The sequence below is a fragment of the Anabrus simplex genome, chromosome 12 (assembly GCF_040414725.1).
Source record: "Anabrus simplex isolate iqAnaSimp1 chromosome 12, ASM4041472v1, whole genome shotgun sequence".
Classification (NCBI taxonomy): domain Eukaryota; kingdom Metazoa; phylum Arthropoda; class Insecta; order Orthoptera; family Tettigoniidae; genus Anabrus; species Anabrus simplex.
The window spans coordinates 73,153,812-73,172,720 of NC_090276.1; the positions used below are offsets into that span (position 1 = coordinate 73,153,812).

The 18,909-nt window shown below is 39.7% G+C and overlaps 1 protein-coding gene across 1 annotated transcript in view; it reads left to right on the top strand.

Moving 5' to 3' along the window:
- Nucleotides 1-18,909, top strand: part of Hmt4-20 (Histone methyltransferase 4-20) — a 68,247-nt gene that overhangs the window by 20,542 nt on the left and 28,796 nt on the right. The window contains exon 7 of the mRNA XM_067156070.2: nucleotides 18,190-18,326. Within this exon, the coding sequence (XP_067012171.2) occupies nucleotides 18,190-18,326 (137 nt within the window). The remainder of the gene's footprint in view (nucleotides 1-18,189; nucleotides 18,327-18,909) is intronic.

Sequence of the window (18,909 nt, forward strand, 5' to 3'; positions counted from 1 at the left end):
TCTTGTGGTGTTTTTGTGCCAGGCATTCGCTCTACGTGTCCACACCATGTTAGTCTCGAAGTCCTTAGCTTCTCTTCTATCGAGTCCAGTTCCATCCTGATGTCACGATTCCTTACATGGTCATTGCATTTTTTTATTTTGGAGGGTAGTTCTTAGGAACTTCATTTCACATGCTTGCAATTTACTTTCTCTTTCTTTGAGTGTAGGCCTACATCATGTTTCTAGTCTGTATGTGAAGAATGGGCACAAAGTATGACTTGGTTTTCATGGGCAGTTTGTTATCCCAAAGTCAGTGTCTTACGAGGTTATAGTAGTTAGAACTGCTAAACAGTCTGTTTACTATTTCTTTATCTGCAGTACCCCTATTGGAAATCATACTCCTGGGCCCTTTGAATACCTGTACACATTGAATGTTTTCACCTTCCAGCTTTATGTGGCAGCCAGTATCTTTCCTACTCATTTCCAGTGAAACAACTTTTGTTATGCTAATTTTCATCTGATACTGTTTGAACTTTGCTACCCATTCATCCAACCTAGTTTGTACCTATACCTCTGTCTCTCCCCAGGTGGCTACATCGTCAGCAAATACCAATGTGTGTAGTTCTCCATCTTGTTCTCTCTTTAGGTTTGTAAGAATACTGTCCATGACAGTAATGAATAGTAATGGTAAGAACTTGCTCACTTGTTGGACACCCTGTGTGGTATTGAACCATTTGCGGTGGCCATCCCCAATACGCACACAGCTGTTACAGTTCTGGTACAGCATCTGGACCTTGCCTGTGAGATGTTCAGGCACTTCCAGTTTTTTGAGGCATTTCCATATGACTGGTCTAGGCACCCTATTATGTCTTTTCTAGATCTAAAAAGACTACAGTTAGGTATTTTACTCTCTCCCAGAGCTGTTCCATTAACATCTTTAGGGTGAAGATTAGGTCTGTTCTTCTATTGGTTCTAAATCCATGCTGTTCTTTCAGGGCATTACTGCCCACAGTCTGGTTTCAATAATTATTTTCAAACCATGGGAGAGAAGTGCGATACCCGTGTATACTAGACTTAACTAAAGTTGGTGTCTGACAGGTAAGGTTGGAGGGAGGAGCACTGCACGTGCCATTTCACGATTTTGCCATATTCCAGCATTCCTTTCTACATGCTCTTACCCCTCGCATCCGGCTCACTTGTTCCCTCCTTCATTCTGACCGCTGTGATCTGTTGTGGACTACCTGGCCAGGTGGTGTCGTCCCATTTGCAATCACTCTTATACAAACAATCAGGTTGTTATCAGTGACAGTGACAGGTTTGGCAATTCCCAGCAAGACGAGCTGCCCTAAAGTTTTATCTCCATGGCATCCGCAGTCGTCCCACCCTCGTTTCCATGGCAACCACACAGCCACTCCCTTTATCCCGCCTCGGCAGGCAGTAAACGGACCTCCCTCTAAGAAATGTCAGATGCCAACTCTTATTATTAGCAGTATAGTTGGCACACTTTCTTCTGCATGCTTTTTTTAAATAAAGGTATAATAATACTTTTTGTCCAGTCATTTGGAACCTGATTTTCACATCATATTGCTCTCAAAGTTCTGTATAGCCACTGCACACCAGGTATATCTGCTGCTTCAACCATGTCAGCAGTAACTTCATTAATCCCAGCTGACTTACTACTTGTCATGTTTTTAGAGCACTTTCCACCTCGGACCAAGTAATTGGAACATCATTTGTCCCCAGCCTTTCTTTCACCTCTTCATTAGTTTCTCCCTCGTTCAGGAGTGTATTGAAATAGGTCTTCATTTAATTTCTTGTTTGCTCCTGACTACATTTCCATTTACTGTTTCTAGTGCTGTGATGTCTTTGTCAGATCTCTTGCTTTTAACCAGGCTGCACAGCATCTTCACGTTTCCTTTACTATCTTCCTGTAGTTTTTGGGTAAATTTGCCCCAGCACTTCTTCCAGTTGGAAGACGAGAAGAAGGTGGATGGATCAGATTTGGAAGAACATTAGTGAAACTGGACTGGATGTGGCCAAAGTAATGGAGCAGGAAAATTGGAAGGACAGAAAGGAGTGGAGGAGGCTTGTTAACCACAGCGGGGTAACTCGAGTGGGATGATGATGATGACGACGACGACTTCTTCTTTTCTTTTCTCACAATCCTTTTAACTTCTAATTTCCTGTTTTGGTATTCTTGGTCTAGCTTTTGTATTTTATCATCTGTCAGTTGACTGTTGTCGCTGGCTCTTTCAACATCCCTCACTTCCTTGGCATTATGTCATTTTTCTATTGCCTCTTTTACTCTGTCATTCCAGGATGTCCTTTAATTCAGTACTTTCATACTTGTTCTTCCACATACTTCTTCTGCGTTACTGATTAAACTAGTTTTAAAATTATTCCATTCCACATCACTACAACTGGACTCTGACATTGGTAACTTGCTTTTGATAATTTCTTGGAACTTCTGTTTACAGTCTTCTTCCTTTAGCTTCCAGTCTTTAATCCTTCGTATCCTCTTCCTGGTCTTTGTCTTCTGCACTTTGATTCCTGTCAGGTCAGCCACCAGAAGCTTATGGTTGCCATCGGGACATTCACTAAGAATAACTTTCACATCTCGCACTTGTTCTCCACATTTTAGGTCAGTTATCGTGAAATCTGTTAGCAGCTTACAGCCACCATCCCAGCTTACCATATTATTTTATGACTTTCTTCCTTCTGGAACCATGTGTTCTTTATTGGCAAGTTATTCCTTAAGCACAAATCGAGTAGAAGTTCTCTTTCCATGTATCTTGTCCCATGTCTGAAAGGCCTCGTAGTCCCTTCATATCCAGTTGTATCTACTCCTACCTGGGCATTAAGGTCATCTATTAGTGATAGGTTCTCCTCATTTATACTGTCCTCTAGTTATTGGAAGAAGTTCTGCTTTTCTTCTTCACAACATCCCTGCTGAGGGGCATAGACTTACAAAAATGTTATATTCCTTTCAAGCACACCTTCGCTTTAATAATCCGCTCACTAATGAAAGTAACATCAGAAATGCAGTCAAATGCCCTTATCAAGAACAAAGCCAACTCCATTTCTTGCTTTTGTCTTCTTTCCACGCCAGTACACTTTGTATCCATCATTCAGTAGTTTTGTGTTGCATCCCTTCTACAGTACTTTTGACTCGCTTAGACCTAAGATGTTAATGTGTCCACGCTTCGTCATATCTGTTATTTCATTATATTTTCCCATGTGTTAATACGAAGGCTATGCCAAAAGGTTTTAGCAGCCCGTAAACCGTATGGGATTCTTTTCATTCAAAAGAGAGACGTTTCTCATCCTTGGAACTTGCGCGCACGACCCCTCCCAGCAGTGGTTCCTTCACAGCGCGGGAAGAAAGCACAGTCAGTGCTGAGTCAGACATGGGGCAGGATGGATCTGTTGCGTCACAATTTTTGTGCAATGATTTTTGTATGATTATAAAAATAATTTAAGTGCCGAAAAATACCATTCTTCTTTGCTGCTTATTTTTTGTGAGGTTTCCGCTTCTAGGGCCACGGTTGGAAATTGGTTTTGCGAGTTTTCAAGTGGTTGGCAGTCACTTGAATATGAACCTCATCCCAGTAACCCAGCAACAGCTGTGACTCGGGAAAACATCGATGCCTTGAAGAAAATGATCAAAGATCCATATCTTACATTTTGTGATATTGAAGGGACCCTAAATATTGGGTCAACAGCAGCGCAGACCGTCGTTCACAGTTATTAAGACCTTACTAAGAGATGTGCCCATTGGGTGCCACATTCCCTGACAAAAAGCCAAAAGGAGGCGAGGGTGGACTGGTGTCGTTTCATGCTAGAAGAATTCAATGGAAGGCAGTCTCGAGACACCTACATCATCCTACAATATAGTCACAGGTGATGAAACCTGGGTCTACCATTATGACCCTGAAATTAAGAGTCAGTGTTTCTGTGTGGTGCTTTCCAGGGAAGGAAGCACACACAAAAGTTCAACAAAGTTGGAGCTCTGGAAAGACGATGGTGGCAACTTTTTTTTACAAAAATGGGGCATCTCACCTCTGTGACCTTGGACACATGACGTCCAGTCAGTTGTGAATGGTACGTGAATGATTGTCTTTCCCAAGTCCTTCCCACATGGAAGTCACAGTACCCGAAGTCCAACAGTGGGCACCTTCTGCTACATCACGACAATGCATCTGAGCACAGGGCTGCCAGAACAATGTACTTTTTGGAAAAGGAAATAGTACGAATATTACCTCATCCCCATTCTTTCTGTTCCCTAAGACCAAGAAAAAAATTCATAGGCAGTGGTCGTCAGATGAAGAGGCCATTGCAGTGTACGAGAGGGCACAAAGTGACATCCCGAAAGAAGCTTGGACTGAGACGTTTTCTAAGTGGTTTCATAGAATGGAAAAATGTATACGTGCTAATAGAGAGTATTTTGAAAAGTTGTAATTGTTGTTTTACAGATTAATTTTTTTCTCTCACACTCTGCTAAAAACTTCAGCCCTTGTATGTTCAAGGTAGCAACTCTGAGGCTGGATTTTCTTTTATTTTGTCTCCTTTTAGTGTTTCTTCTTATACTATTTGGATGAGCTTCGGACTCTCTCGGGTTGTCATTATTTACAAAAGTACTCGGAAGTGGATCTTCAGTTTTTAATTCTGAGGCTCATCTTTGGTTGAAAGCAGTTTGCTAAGTACTCTTCCAGTTGACTTGTTAGGCCTATCACCTAGGAGGATTTTTCTATCAGGGTTGTTTCTCCCTTAGCCTTTAGCAGTCCCCTGTCACATCTGCAAGGCAGCAGTTCGTTGATTAATTCATGTGTCATTTCCTACACAAAGGTTTCATCAAAACTCCTAAGGGGAACTCTTCTGGTCATGGCCTTTGGTTCACCCTTGGGCTGTCTGGTTTGGTACTGGCCGTCCAACCCTCGGCCAGACAGCCGCAGGTTGTACTGTGTACTGTCGCGTACGGTAGCAGGATTTCTCCTTATCTGACCACGTCGTCTCCGAAAACTGTAAAAGTAGTTAGTGGGACATAAAATCAGTAACATTATTATTAAAATCAGAAACATGGAAATCTGAGGATTCCCTAACTGCAAGACAAGAGAGACCAGTGAGCTGAAATGTTATGGACACATGATGAGAATGAAAGAGTATAGAGTTCTAAAGTGAATATTTATGGAGAAAATAATAGGAGGAAGACAACGAGGAATGCCCAGAAAGAGGTGGATGGATATAATGAAGGAGAGTATGGATTAAAGAGGAGTAATAGTAGAAGAAATACTGTCGGAAGGAAGGGAGTGGTGGGGAGATAGAAAACTGTGGAGATCCTTGATTCACAATCTGACCCAGAAGACTGGAAACGGGAAATGAAAAAGATGATAATAAGTGATGTGGGAAGAAATTGGAACTGAATATGAACCTGAGGGAAATCTGAATATATTGCACGGTACTGGAGGTGCTCGTTCGGGTAGGCCTACTGTCCCCTATTAGATCTGCTTATGTATGTTCAGTCCGTCAGCGATTCCGCTGGTGCGATCCTCAACAACTCTGCCATCAGCTGTCATAGATGGCCTAGGCATCACTGAAGAGGCATACTAGGGAAATGAGGAGTGAGGTAGTTTCCCGTTGCTTTCCTCACCGAGTTGCTATTGCATATCAGTCTGCCAAGCCCACTGAAATGCATACACCAACCAACCCTATGAGCAACATTTTCACACCATTCATAGCAGGGACTGGCTGCATAAGGATTGGCATTACTAGCATTGCTCATACCTCAGTCACTTTCATATTGTCAAAACCAAAGATAAGACAGAGACAGATCTATGAAAGTAACAAAATTGCTCTAGCCTATACCAGAAGACATAGTGCACTGTAAACACTAGGTCCTGCCAGCAAAGGCATTAGATCTGCTTGGACAAAGAATAATAGTCAGTTTCAATCCTCCAGTTAATTCATTTTCCAACTATGAGCCTCTGCGTAATCTTGCACCTGGTGCCAATTTTTCTTCCAATATTATTCTGTACAAAATAGTTTGTAATTTGTATGCCTGAGAGGTGGTATGATTTGCTGCCTGAATATTTTCATCAGGCAGATCCCAAAGATTAAATAAATTGGGGATTCAAGGTGAAGTTTTGTATTCTCTGCATTACCAGGAAAATAAGAGCCCCATCAAGTTGAGCGTTTCATACTGACTTTTGAGTACAAGCAATTTGATTGACATAACCTTGCGCCATATAGGATGCTTTTTGATGTATCATACTGAATTGGTGGGGGGTCCTGCGTGTAATTACGTGATTAGATAATGTTTCTCATTTAAATAATCTTGTAAAACCTCTTACTATTTCCGAAGGACTGATGTGAAAAATTTGGAAACAAAACACAAGACTTACATTAAGCCATGCATCCAAGCAAGTGGCTGCGTGGTTTGGGTCACATAGCTGTCAGCTTGCATTTTGGAGTGGGTTTGAACCCCACTGTGGGCAGCCCTGAAGATGGTTTTCTGTGGCTTCCCATTTTCACATCTGGCAAATACCAGCGCTGTATTTTAATCATGGCCACAATCGATTACTTCCCACTCTTAGTCCTTTCCTGTCCCGTCGTCGTCATAATACCTACCTCTGTCGGTGCAACATAAATCAAGTTGTAAAAAAAAAATTGAGCCATGCGTATAGGTTTGTTAAATGCTAGCCAGGGTTACACCATTCTCCTGTGAATTATCTTTTAGCTGGTTGTAGGCCTACTAAATCTGCTACATTTCTTATTTCAGATTTAACTTTATTTATGGGCTCTCTTGTTGAAGGACTGGAAGCCTGAACTCTTGTGCTGATCATGGAAGAACCAATCGTATTTTCTGCGCCTTTGTTTTCTCCCATTACCTGCTTAATGTGGATGGGAGTTGTGAAGAATTGTCAACTTAGCCTGGTCTGATTAGGCCCCAGGGGCTCTGAACTTTGGAGCGTGGGTTGGCGACCACGGGGCCCTCAGCTGAGTCCTGTCATTGCTTCCACTTACTTGTGCAAGGTTCCTCACTTTGATCTATCCTATCCGACCTCTCTTGGTCAACTCTTGTTCTTTTCTGACCCCGACGCTATTAGGTTTGCGAGGGCTAGGGAGTCTTTCATTTTCACGCCCTTCGTGGCCCTTGTCTTCCTTTGGCCGATATCTTCATTTTTCGAAGTGTTGGATCCCTTCCATTTTTCCTTCTGATTAGTGTTATATAGGGGATGGTTGCCTAGTTGTACTTCCTCTTAAAACAATAATCACCACCACAATCACCACCTGGTCTGATTGGTCATCACATTCGTATTTGTCATTATGTTGGAAGGCTTGCACAACGTTAAACGCTCGCACAAACTCAAAAATTATAAGATTTACAGGCCTTACCCCTGCATTTATTAATACTTGAATAATAATAATAATAATAATAAGAATAAGAATAATAACAACAACAACAACAGAGGGCACACGTAAAAACTCTGAAATACAACACAGTACCACAGATTCATTGTTTTGACTACATGTAACTATGAAGTAAATAGTTCTCAATTCTTCCATTAAAGGCTGTGCTGCCTTAACACGTGAGGGTCATCTGCATTACGTGCATCGACTGTCCACTATCGATAGTGTTAAGTCTCTCTCACTCATCAATATACATCGATAGTCCCATGCAAAGAAAAATTATATTTTCTCTTTGGTTCCGTAGGGGCGTGGTTTTAAGCTTGTTCAGTTACGCCGCATCGTATACCACGAGGCTTTTGTTGCAGATTTTTGGGTAGGAGAAGAAAGTATGAACAAAGAGAAAACGGATTTTTGTGTGGGACTGACACTTAGTCGCCAGTAGCAAAATCACTGTTGCCGTGGGTATCGTGTGTCCGGGATTTCTGCATCCATGTTCTGTTTATATATATATATACAGTAGAGTCTCGATTATCCGATCTAAACGGGACCTGGAGTACATCGGATCACCGAAAATGTCGGATAATACAGAATAACATTGACAATGAACTGAAACAAACAGGAAGGTTTTACGGTTCTCTATTTATTGACCTATAAATTCAATTGTACAGTAGATGCAGTACTGAACGAAAACATTTCAAATGTCTTACGAAAAGAAACTTTTCAATAATGTCTGCTTGGCTGCTGATTCACGTTTTCTTGCTGCGAGATCCCGCCGTCGACGATAATCCTTCACTGTGAGTCATCGTTTTCTCCTTTTGTTCCGCAATGCCTCGTTCTTCTTCATCCTCATTGTCGTTAGCATTCACAAAAACAATAATATCAGGGTCAGTTAGTTCAAACAGCTGATCTTGTGCACACTACTTACTCATATCTTGAGTCGTAGCATCGTCACAGCCAGGAATACAATTCGCTAAGGGAAGAATGTTTTCCACGTCTTCTTGTACCACCTCCTCTCGATGTCCAGACTTGCTCAACAATATGTTCCAAGACTTTCTAACGTTGTCGTTTCAACTTTTTCCCAAGACTTCGCTATCCAGTTTGCCACGTCTTTCCTGTTGTTTCGCTTTAACTTTTCTATCATGTCCTTGCCATTGACCATTTTCTCTATCAGGGATGAAAGGAGTTTCCGCCGATATTTCATCTTCAATGTTTCCAGTACACCTTGGTCCATTGGCGGCATAATGACGTCACGTTAGGAGGGAGGAACATGACTTTGATGTCACCATTTCTAAGTTGTTCTTCATTTGGGTGTGATGGAGCATTGTCTGGTAGAAGAAGAGCTTTTCTAAGGAGATTGTTTGAAGCTAGAAATGTTTGTACATCTGGAACAAACTGTGTAAAGAACAGTCTTTTAAGAAGTCAGCAGACATCCAGGCAGCCTTCTGATTCATGTAATGGACTGGAAGAGCATTAACAGAAATATTTTTAAATGCCCTAGGCTTCTTTGCTTTACCGATCATAAGCAGTTTTGCTTTTAAGTTCCCAGTAATATTACTACAGGCAAGAACAGTAACTCTTTCCTTACTGCGTTGTAGCCAGGAGCAGACGTCTTGACTTGGGCTGCGAGAGTTTTGATGGCAGCATCTTGAAATTCAGCCCAGTCTCATCACAATTAAAAACCTGATCACCGGTTAATCTTTCAGCAAGAATTATTTCTTGAAATTCCTTTTTAAATTTCACAACCTCATTGGATTTAGCTGACAGTTTTTCTCCACGGATATTAAGCTGCCCAATGCCATACCGTTTTATCCAGCGATCAAGCCACCCAGCACTGGCAGTAAAATTAGGGTCCCCTTCATTAAACTCCTTCTGGCAATACACTCCCATTTCTCGCAGAACGGGGCCAGATTGACAAGCCCTTTTCCAGGTGTTGAGCGAACCAAAGAAATAGTGCTCCACTTACTTTTTTGTACTCGCATTTATTATCATTTTTAAAATTTTCAGTGCATCACTTGTTGCTCTGGTAGAGTCCCACTTTTCAATTTCTTCCCTCTTATGTTTCCAGTCTCCCTCTGTAACACATCCAACACCATAATCTTAAGCCACTTTTTGAAGAGTTTCCCCTTTGTCCAGTCTCTTTAACCCACTCAGCTTGTCTTCCACAGAAACAATCACTTTCTTCTGTTTACTTGCCATACTCAGAGGATATGAAAACTATAACATCCGCGCCCAACCAGTACTACACTGAACAATCCTACTGCATGACTGCCAGTGCTTGTCCCATGGTTGTACCCTCCACACCGGGTGTCCCAAAATTGCCTCCACCTAAAGTTCAAATTAAGCCTACCAGTGTCGGATAACACGGAATGTCGGATAAGCGAAGGTCGATTGAGCGAGACTCTACTGTATATGAGTTTGTCTGTTCATTGCTCAGAATTTGAAAAGATTGGTATTCCTGTATTGGCCGTGTCCACAGTAACTAAGAAACGCACTTTTTAGTTTTACGTCATTTCTGTATGTATGTATGTTCGGGCATCTTTTTTTTGCTAGCGGCTTTACGTCGCGCCGACACAGATAGGTCTTATGGCGACGATGGGATAGGAAAGGCCTAGGAGTTGGAAGGAAGCGGCCGTGGCCTTAATTAAGGTACAGCCCCAGCATTTGCCTGGTGTGAAAATGGGAAACCACGGAAAACCATTTTCAGGGCTGCCGATAGTGGGATTCGAACCTACTATCTCCCGGATGTATGTTCGGGCATCATTAGAAAATGGCTGAAGAGAATTTAATGAAAATCGGCAGGCTATGTAGAGTTGGGGAATGATGCACTACAATCTAGACTATAAATAATTTTATTTAGGCTGAGTGAAATGGTAGTTTAGGGGAAGGCCTTCAGTTGAAATTCCTATGGCTCTAATGAATTGTGCGGAAATATTTCACTTATCCTTATCATGTTATTTTAGAGCTGACTCCCTTGTAAGTAACGTGGCCAGGCTTCGCGGCCGCTGCTGTACATCTATTTTAATTTAGGCTATTTGTAACAGGTGAAGATATACTGTTTGTAAATATTATTGATCACTAAGAATGATTGTAAGGCTGTATTGATATGGTTAATCTCCCCAACCGCTGTCCGTAAATTTTAGAGTCGGTACGGAACAAGGATGTTTTTAACGTGTAATTGTGTCAGTTTTACCTGCGTCATCAGAGAGGGCTTAGTTTAATGAATCTAATAAATAACCATTTGAGGTCTTCAGTGGTGTCGATCAGCCTTAATAATTTAATGTTTATTAATATTAATATCCAGGGGTCAAAAAATACCGGGCGCCCAGTCACCATGGCGCCTGAAAATTTTTACCTGGTGCCTGAATTTTCAAATTCGGTTTTGAAAATTTATTTTTTGAAATCCGGAGTTCCCTTACATGTACTTTCCCATTACTTTACAAAGTAGCAAGTCGTTTGGTGTTTCACGTTGTTTTTAGTAGCTAATATATACTAGTATGTGCAATAAACATTTTCTGTGCTTTTGGCAGTCTTGAATTCTGTAATTGCTCTTCGTACCTTGGAACTGGACGTTTCAGTTCTGCGCGGGAGCTGCCTAGCGGTCATGGGAGCTATCGTTGTAACCCGTATCCTTTCATGTGGACATATCGTAACACATCGAGTTCTATTATCAGCTATCGGTAGCCGAGTACAAAGATCAGACCAGAGTTGTGGAGAAATGCAGAAAACTACTACGTTAAATAATTCCACAAACACTACATTACCGCCATCCTTCCCGTGACTAGCCGTTCCTCAACTATTGCCGCCAAAGCAGTGCTGATAAATTCCCATGGAATTCATTCTTTGCATTTAGAACATACGGAATGACGTGTTTATCAATTCTTGTATTTTCACTGAACAATATTTATACTTTTAATTTAATTACAGCATTTTGGTATTGAACAGTTTGCATTTTATAAATATGGTTATTTTTATTCCTGTGCGTTTATGGAAAATTTGGCAACGTAGCATCAGACATCGAAGCCCGCGAACTTGGAAGCCATTTAACGCTGGTGTATTTTACGTTTCAATGCTATACTTCAGAAAATCAGCAAAATGAAACAAACAAAACCGCACAAATTGACCGATGCGAGTAACAAACAGTGTACTCTCTCCGATTTCTTCGTAAGTAGGGCCCGTAAATGTAACACAAAGTGATACCGAAGGGAGTGAATGTGAGAAAACACTTGATGGAAGTGACGACTGAAGAGTTCAGGGCGATGATGACCAGCGTGAAATTTATGGTGTTCAAGACGATAGGTCAAACATCAAAAATACGTCGAAATTGCAATTTTCAAGCAAACAGAAATTTCAGCACTTTCAGCAAAGTGCGTAAAGAAAATGAATGCTAATATGTCGCAGCATATGAATGCATTTTCATGGCATCTTATCTATTGCAAAAAATAACAGACCCTACACTGATTTTGAAGGTTTTTCTTACATTGTTAAGGAAGCTGAATATTACTGATTGAAAGAAGTATGAGAATGATACACAATGCAGAGAATCGTAGCTTGAATAACTACCGTGGCTGTGCTATGAAGAAGGAATTGCAAAGTGTAAATTATGCAGTAATTTTCATAGTATTGCCGATAAACATTCTAAAGGTGTATCCAGATTTCAGGACCATTTAAACTGGAAACGTTTAAAACATACGAAAAATCCTATCCTCTAAGTGTCAGGAGGCTGAAAAAAGTGGTGTAACCACCTGGAGGCCTGCAGATTATGAGGTGTCGTGCGGTGAGCACGACGAATCCTCTCTGCCGTTATCCTTGGCTTTCTTGACCGGGGCCGCCATCTCACAGTCAGATAGCTCCTCAATTGTAATCATGTAGGCTGAGTGGACCTCGAACCAGCCCTCAGATCCAGGTCAAAATCCGTAACCCGGCCGGGAATCGGATCCCGGGCCTCCGGGTAAGAGGCAGGCACGCTACCACTACACTGCAGGGCCGGCAGGAGGCTGAAAGTTTCATGAAAAATTCCGAATGTGCCCTTTTAGCGAGGTGCGTCAAGAAAATGAATGCTAATATGTTACAGCATATGAGTGCATTGTTCATGGCATCTTACCTGCAAGTTGAATGTTACTGGTGGAAAATCAAACAGGCACAGGTAGTGTAATTTTAAAAGATGCTGACCTTGAAGGTGACTGGTGATTATTTGGGTTAGTATCTCTTAAAATATAAATTTCCATTCTTATATGAACTGAAATTTGACTACTTAAGGCCACATTTCAAAAATAATACGTAGCTTGATCCTAGTCTAACCTTTGGTGTTCATAATGTATATTTGCGAAAAATGTGCTGGCTCTTGATAAAAAGGTGCTGGCTACTTGAATTATTTATATTTTCTTCTACCCCTGTTAATGTCCCGTCATTAGAGAATTTTGATTCAACCAGAACAGTGAGAAAGCCGGCCCCGTGGAGTAGAGGTAGCATGCCTGACCTGGATCTGAGGGCTGGTTCGATGTCCTCTCAGCCTACGTGATTACAATTGAGGAACTATGCAACGGTGAGATAGCAGGTCTGGTCTAGAAAGCAAAGAATAACAGCCGATAGGTTGCGTCGTGCTGACCACATGACACTTCATTATTTGCAGGCCTTCAGGCTGAGCCACGGTCACTTGGTAAGCCATGGCCCTTTCTGTTGTGCGATGGGGTTTGGTGTTGTTTGGTTTAGAACAGTGAAAAATTTATATTTCAGTGCCCAAACTACTAGACATGGGCATGGATATAAAGCACACTAAAAACATACACCATTGCTTTCAAAACTTCACTGATAGTCCCACTGGTTTTTTTGTTTTTAGTTTCTAGAAAAGTGTGTATAATGGCCATTTTGCGTGAATACTTTGGCCCTAATGGGAATTTTACAGCTATTTGGGAGATTCTGCTTTGTAAATTTAAAATATCAAAGTAAAACTATGTATATTGAACAGTCTACTGTGTGTGTGTAGATCATATCTAAGGCAGAAACTTATTAATTGCATATTTTATTCCTTTAATTACTAAAATATATTTTACCTCGTTCCTTGGAGGGTGTTTAAAAATCAATTTATTTTGCATTTTATAGCCTGCATTTGACCACTTCAGTCAATTACGCAGGAGAGGTTTTTTTTTATCAGCCCAATATTTCTTCATTCTAACAGATGCTGCCTCAATTTCTTCAATTGAAAACATCCTCCCATTAGACCTTTTGTTAATCATGGTCTGTAGCCTGATGTGTGTGTGTCTTGAAGTATCATAATAATAATAATAATAATAATAATAATAATAATAATAATAATAATAATAAAAAATATGCCATTAAATATTCTTAGTGCATATCAGAGTTCAACATATATTTATTTTATTTTTTTGCATCTAATATTACTATTTTGACCTTTAACTTACAGTATTAGAAGCCATTTTTCATCCAGAAACAGAGCTGTGAATATAGGACTGCTGTCCAATGTGAAAAGACAAAAGTTCAGTCTTCAGCTCCACAATACTGTGAAGGACTCGACCAAGAGACAACCAACGTACCTCAGAGTGCAATAGAAGTGTGTCGTGTAGTAGATCCCATCTCTTTGCAAAAAATGGAAAATTCAAATGGAAAAAGCTCTTGCTTTCACAAAATTTACAACACTGGCTGTTTCGTTGAGCCCTCTTTTTACTTCCAGTTGTAATACGTTTGAAGCCAATCCCGCCCTGTGTATCATGCAGTGTGTGAATTTCACAGTAGTACAGTAGTTGAATAGCACTCTTCCTCTCAACCCCTTTATAGTTCCAGTAAATGCTGCTACCCTATCAGTTCATAGTCCTATACCAACAATTTGTTTATGACAGATTGTTGTCAATAAAAAAGAAATTTACAAGAGAGAAAATATCTTCAGCTGTAGGCTTCCTTTCAAGGAACTTTACAAAATAGAAGGTCCTCGTATATTTCAGTAGCATACAAGAACAAGAAGCTGGGCAATATTTACTGTCAAAGTATTAGTTTTATGTTCCGTATTGATGATAGACAACTGTGGTATGGAATTAGATCCACCTAATCAATACAAATGTGTTTACTAAATCACTGTATTATATAGAACTAGTTTCAACCTGAGTTGGGATCATCTTCGGCTTTATAAGTTAACCTAGAAATCAAATTGGTATAGTACATAATGTTTTATTTACATTCTGATGTTTAGTGTTGGTCAACTTTGAACATGCTAGTATATCTCAAATATAGTAATACAAAACACAATGGCAAACTATCAGTTATGTTTGGCTATGAAACGTGGAGTGGAAATATACATGAGTAATAAGTACAATTAGGGATGCTATTTGACAGATGTAGTTAAAGAGGCGACTAAAAGGGCCCCCAAGGGCTCTGAAATTTGGAGCGTGGGTTGGCGACTATGGGGCCCTTAGCTGAGTCCTGACATTGCTTCCCCCTACTTGTGCCAGGCTCCTCACTTTCAGCTATCCTATCCGACCTCTCTTGGTCAACACTTGTTCTTTTCCGACCCCGACACTATTAGGTTTGCGAGGGCTGGGGAGTCTAATTTTCACGCCCTTCGTGGCCCTTGTCTTCCTCACTCTTATTAGTGTTATATAGAGGATGGTTGCCTAGTTGTACATCCTCTTAAAATAATCACCACCACCACCACCACCACAGGTCGTGATTCCTAATTTATAAAATCTCACATGCATCGTCCAAAATTTCAAAAATCAAAGCCTGTCCACCTTAATGAGAAGGATGCAAAGAATAATAATATATAATTATTTTTAAGAAACCCAAAATAATAAAGATAATTTCGAAGGTTGTTGGTAACATCTGTTATACTTCAATATTCAACTATTAACTTTCAAGGCATTTTCCAATTTTGCTGACTTGATGCTAGAACTGGAAAATTTGCATTACCGATTTTCGAGAAAAATCTGGAATTACATTTTATGAATATTATACTACGTAAAATTTACACTGCACTAAAATGCTAGTCTTGATAACGATACACTGTATTAGCACTTAACACGAACACAATAGCACTGTACAATTTCAGAAACACATTATACAGATAATGATATCACTTGAAGCAGACACTGTTATGTAGTCCAGCCACATTGGCTACAGTATATCAGTTCGCAGTATGGAACTTGGACCAGCCTCTTCACAGAGCTCTGAGACGGAGAGGGTAGGAAAAGGGATAAATCAGCACAATGACCATATAATATTAATTACGGTACATCTTTAAAATATAAAAAAGGAATGACACGAATTTCAGGATCCTAAAGATCAATACCAAGATTAATAATAAAACCAATAATGCAGTCGAAAATCCTGGAAGAACTCTTCATTGGTTAATATTTTCTGTCAATGCAGGGCAGCATGCCCTTATGTGGCAAGATGTGTCTGTTAGTACCTCGAAGTAGAGATCCAAAATGGCCTGCATGTAGTAGTCTGACTCGCAAACCACTTGAGCATATATGGGACATTTTGAGAAGAATAGTGCATAGTCATAGTCCAGAGACCATGTAGGCTCTGCAGAAAGTCCTTCAAGAAGAATGGGAGCTCATTCCTCAACACGACGTTGTGGCACTTGATTTGATTCGTGCTACAAGTGACAGTTCACATGTTTCTGAAAGAGTGAGTGTGTGTGGTGTGCTGTTTTTATGCAGAAATGCAGTGCAGTAATAACTGTAACATTTGAGTAGTAAGAGGAAATAACTTTTGATGCAAACAAGGTGAATTTAGCTTTTTTTTTTTTTTTTCTCCTAATGAAAATTGCTCTTAGTGAATTACATGAGAATAACACACCCAAGTTAGTCATTGATTTTAATAAAGTGAATTGCTTTCTGTGCAAAATCTGGAGTGTTGCTGCTTTTTTTGTGCGCTTTCAATTTTTTATTTTTTTGCAGATAGGGATCTCGGTCAGCTGATATTGAACCCTTTTTTCTGGAAGTAATCTGACGTGATTTTTATTCCTAATAGTGTACAATATGCATTACGTACAGATAAACAATACTTTAAATAAAAGCATAATTTTTATACCCCAAAGTTTAACATTTTTAACTAGTAAAAAGACTGGGCCCCTTTCTGAAATAATCTTTTCATATATAGGCTACAGTATATATGATGCCGGTCCCCTTCTGAACTTAGCTGTTCTTACATGCATACGTGAAAGGGAATGTTATATTCGCAAGGTATATACCAAAAAAATATTTTTCAGGTATATGGAAGGTACAATTTTAGGTTTGGGGTTCTCCACCTAATCAATACTTGTATAGTGTTAATTATAAGTATTTACATTTAAAAGTACATTATGAGTGCAGGACTAGTTTCAATCCTGTGTTGGGATAATCTTCAGCTGCTAAATGTATCATGAATATAAATATATCAAGATAACAATACATTGAATTTAAAATATTACACTATTTAAGATATGTACAGTTCTAAATTTGGTGAGAACACACATGTATGTTTTCAGAATGATTTTAAGATAATGCCCTGTGCAAAGACAGTGTCCTGGAACGTGCAGTCTCCGCTTAAGACAAATGGACGAGATTAATGGTGATTTCCGCTGTCCATAATTCAAAGTGTCCGCTTAAATGAGGTTTGTTTTTAACACTTGTCTTATGTAAAATAAAAGCTGTTCCGTGGAAAAATTCCTGTATGGGGAGGTGTTGTTATGGCAGATTCGACTGTGTATCATATTTGACACCAAAAGAATAACCTTGTAAAATTACAACTTCATACGTTAAACAGTTTTGGAGGGATGAATTATTTTGTTTCCAGAGCTAACCTCATTTAACTCCTTAGGGATGGAATGTTTTAAAATATTTCTCAATTAACACCTGAGATTTAAAAATGTATGCTGCTGTTTGGAATTTTGTCGTCATATGTTAAAAATGGTTTTGGAGGAATGAGCGTTTTTGTTTTCAGGTCTTAACTCCCCTATAGAACCCTTAGGGATCATTTTTTCCACATCAGGCAAATGCTGGAGTTGTATCTTAATTAAGGCCATGGTAGCTTCCTTCTCGATCCTAGCCCTTTTCTATCCCATCGTCACCATAAGAATCTGCGTCGGTGCGACGTAAAGAAAAATAAATCTTTTTTAAACTTTGTTATTTACACCTATGATATTTGAAGCAGCTGGCTCTTTTGTTTGTTCATATAATGCTTCACGTGGCCACTTACAAACAATTTGTGACCTTTGATATGTATTTGATTCACTTTTGGGTATAAAATTCACGGAAATAAATCTGTCATTATTGATAATGTTTCTTGGTGATCCCTCCATGCTGTCTATTTACATTCGCAACTCGCAGCACGGTAACTCAGATAACTGTATGAACACGGATCTATACAGTGAAGTTCGTAAATTGTACTAACTCAGATAATTCCGCTCGAGCGCTCTGTGCCTCGAAAATTGCACATTCCTCTTAGACACCCTTGTGCAGTGAGTACGTATGAGTTTACAAACACTCGCTTTGTGTGCAACATACGGCAAAATGGAGAACATTGACTTTTGCGCATAGCAAATACACTTGCTATACACCCCTCACGTTTTCAGTGTAACTTTCCTCTACATCTTATTTGGCAGTTTAGCAGTCAGCTTCTCTGCATTTGTCAGTGAGTCTGATAAAGCAATTTCCAAACTCCTAATACGAAACAGAAAATTTGTGGGTCTAGTTAATCTGTGCTTTGTCATAGTTTATAGTTGGTATTATTTCATTTGATTAAAATATTCAGAATTGTGCATGTCTTACACTACAGTATATGTGGCTCAATTGGTAATTTGTGTTGCAGTTTGTTGCTACGGGGAGGGATACTGCCTGCGTGAAAGTGTTGAGAGATATTGAAGTTGGTGAAGAAATTACATGCTTCTATGGAGAAGATTTTTTTGGTGATGGCAATGGCTATTGTGAATGTGAAACCTGTGAAAGGTAAGGATTTTGTAGAGTACATTATTAATAATGAAACATTCTGCTGCCTTTCTGCAAATTTGCTGGAGCATACTGCATGCGGATGTTAAATATTTAGGGAAGCTTGGACAATTATTTTTGGTACTGTATATTGGATTTATCATTACTAGGAAAAAGATTTTTAGGTGCTAAAAAATTGAAAAATATTTATTTTTGCGTTAAAAATGAAAAAAATAATTGTGAAAAATGTCAAATTTTCACCGATCATGCCTCCTCACTTGTTGAAATTTCTGGGCATTTCAGTGGACATCGAACGCCATCTCCAAGTTCTCCATATGAAATCTTTGCCGATTATTTTGGAATAGAGCCCGATATTGTGATATTACCGTTATACCACACACAAAGTCAGTCTGCATACAAAGTTTCACATTTCCTTCCCCCCCCCCCCCCCCCAATCTTTACAAACAAATTTTTCTTTTCCTTTTAAAGTTTCCATTTAGTCCTTGTGAGCAGATGGATTTTTCTGTCACCATTATCCAGTTCTTTAAGAGTATTCCTCAAGAGTTTTGTTGTTGCTTCTAGTTTTTGATGGAGATGCAGTGAA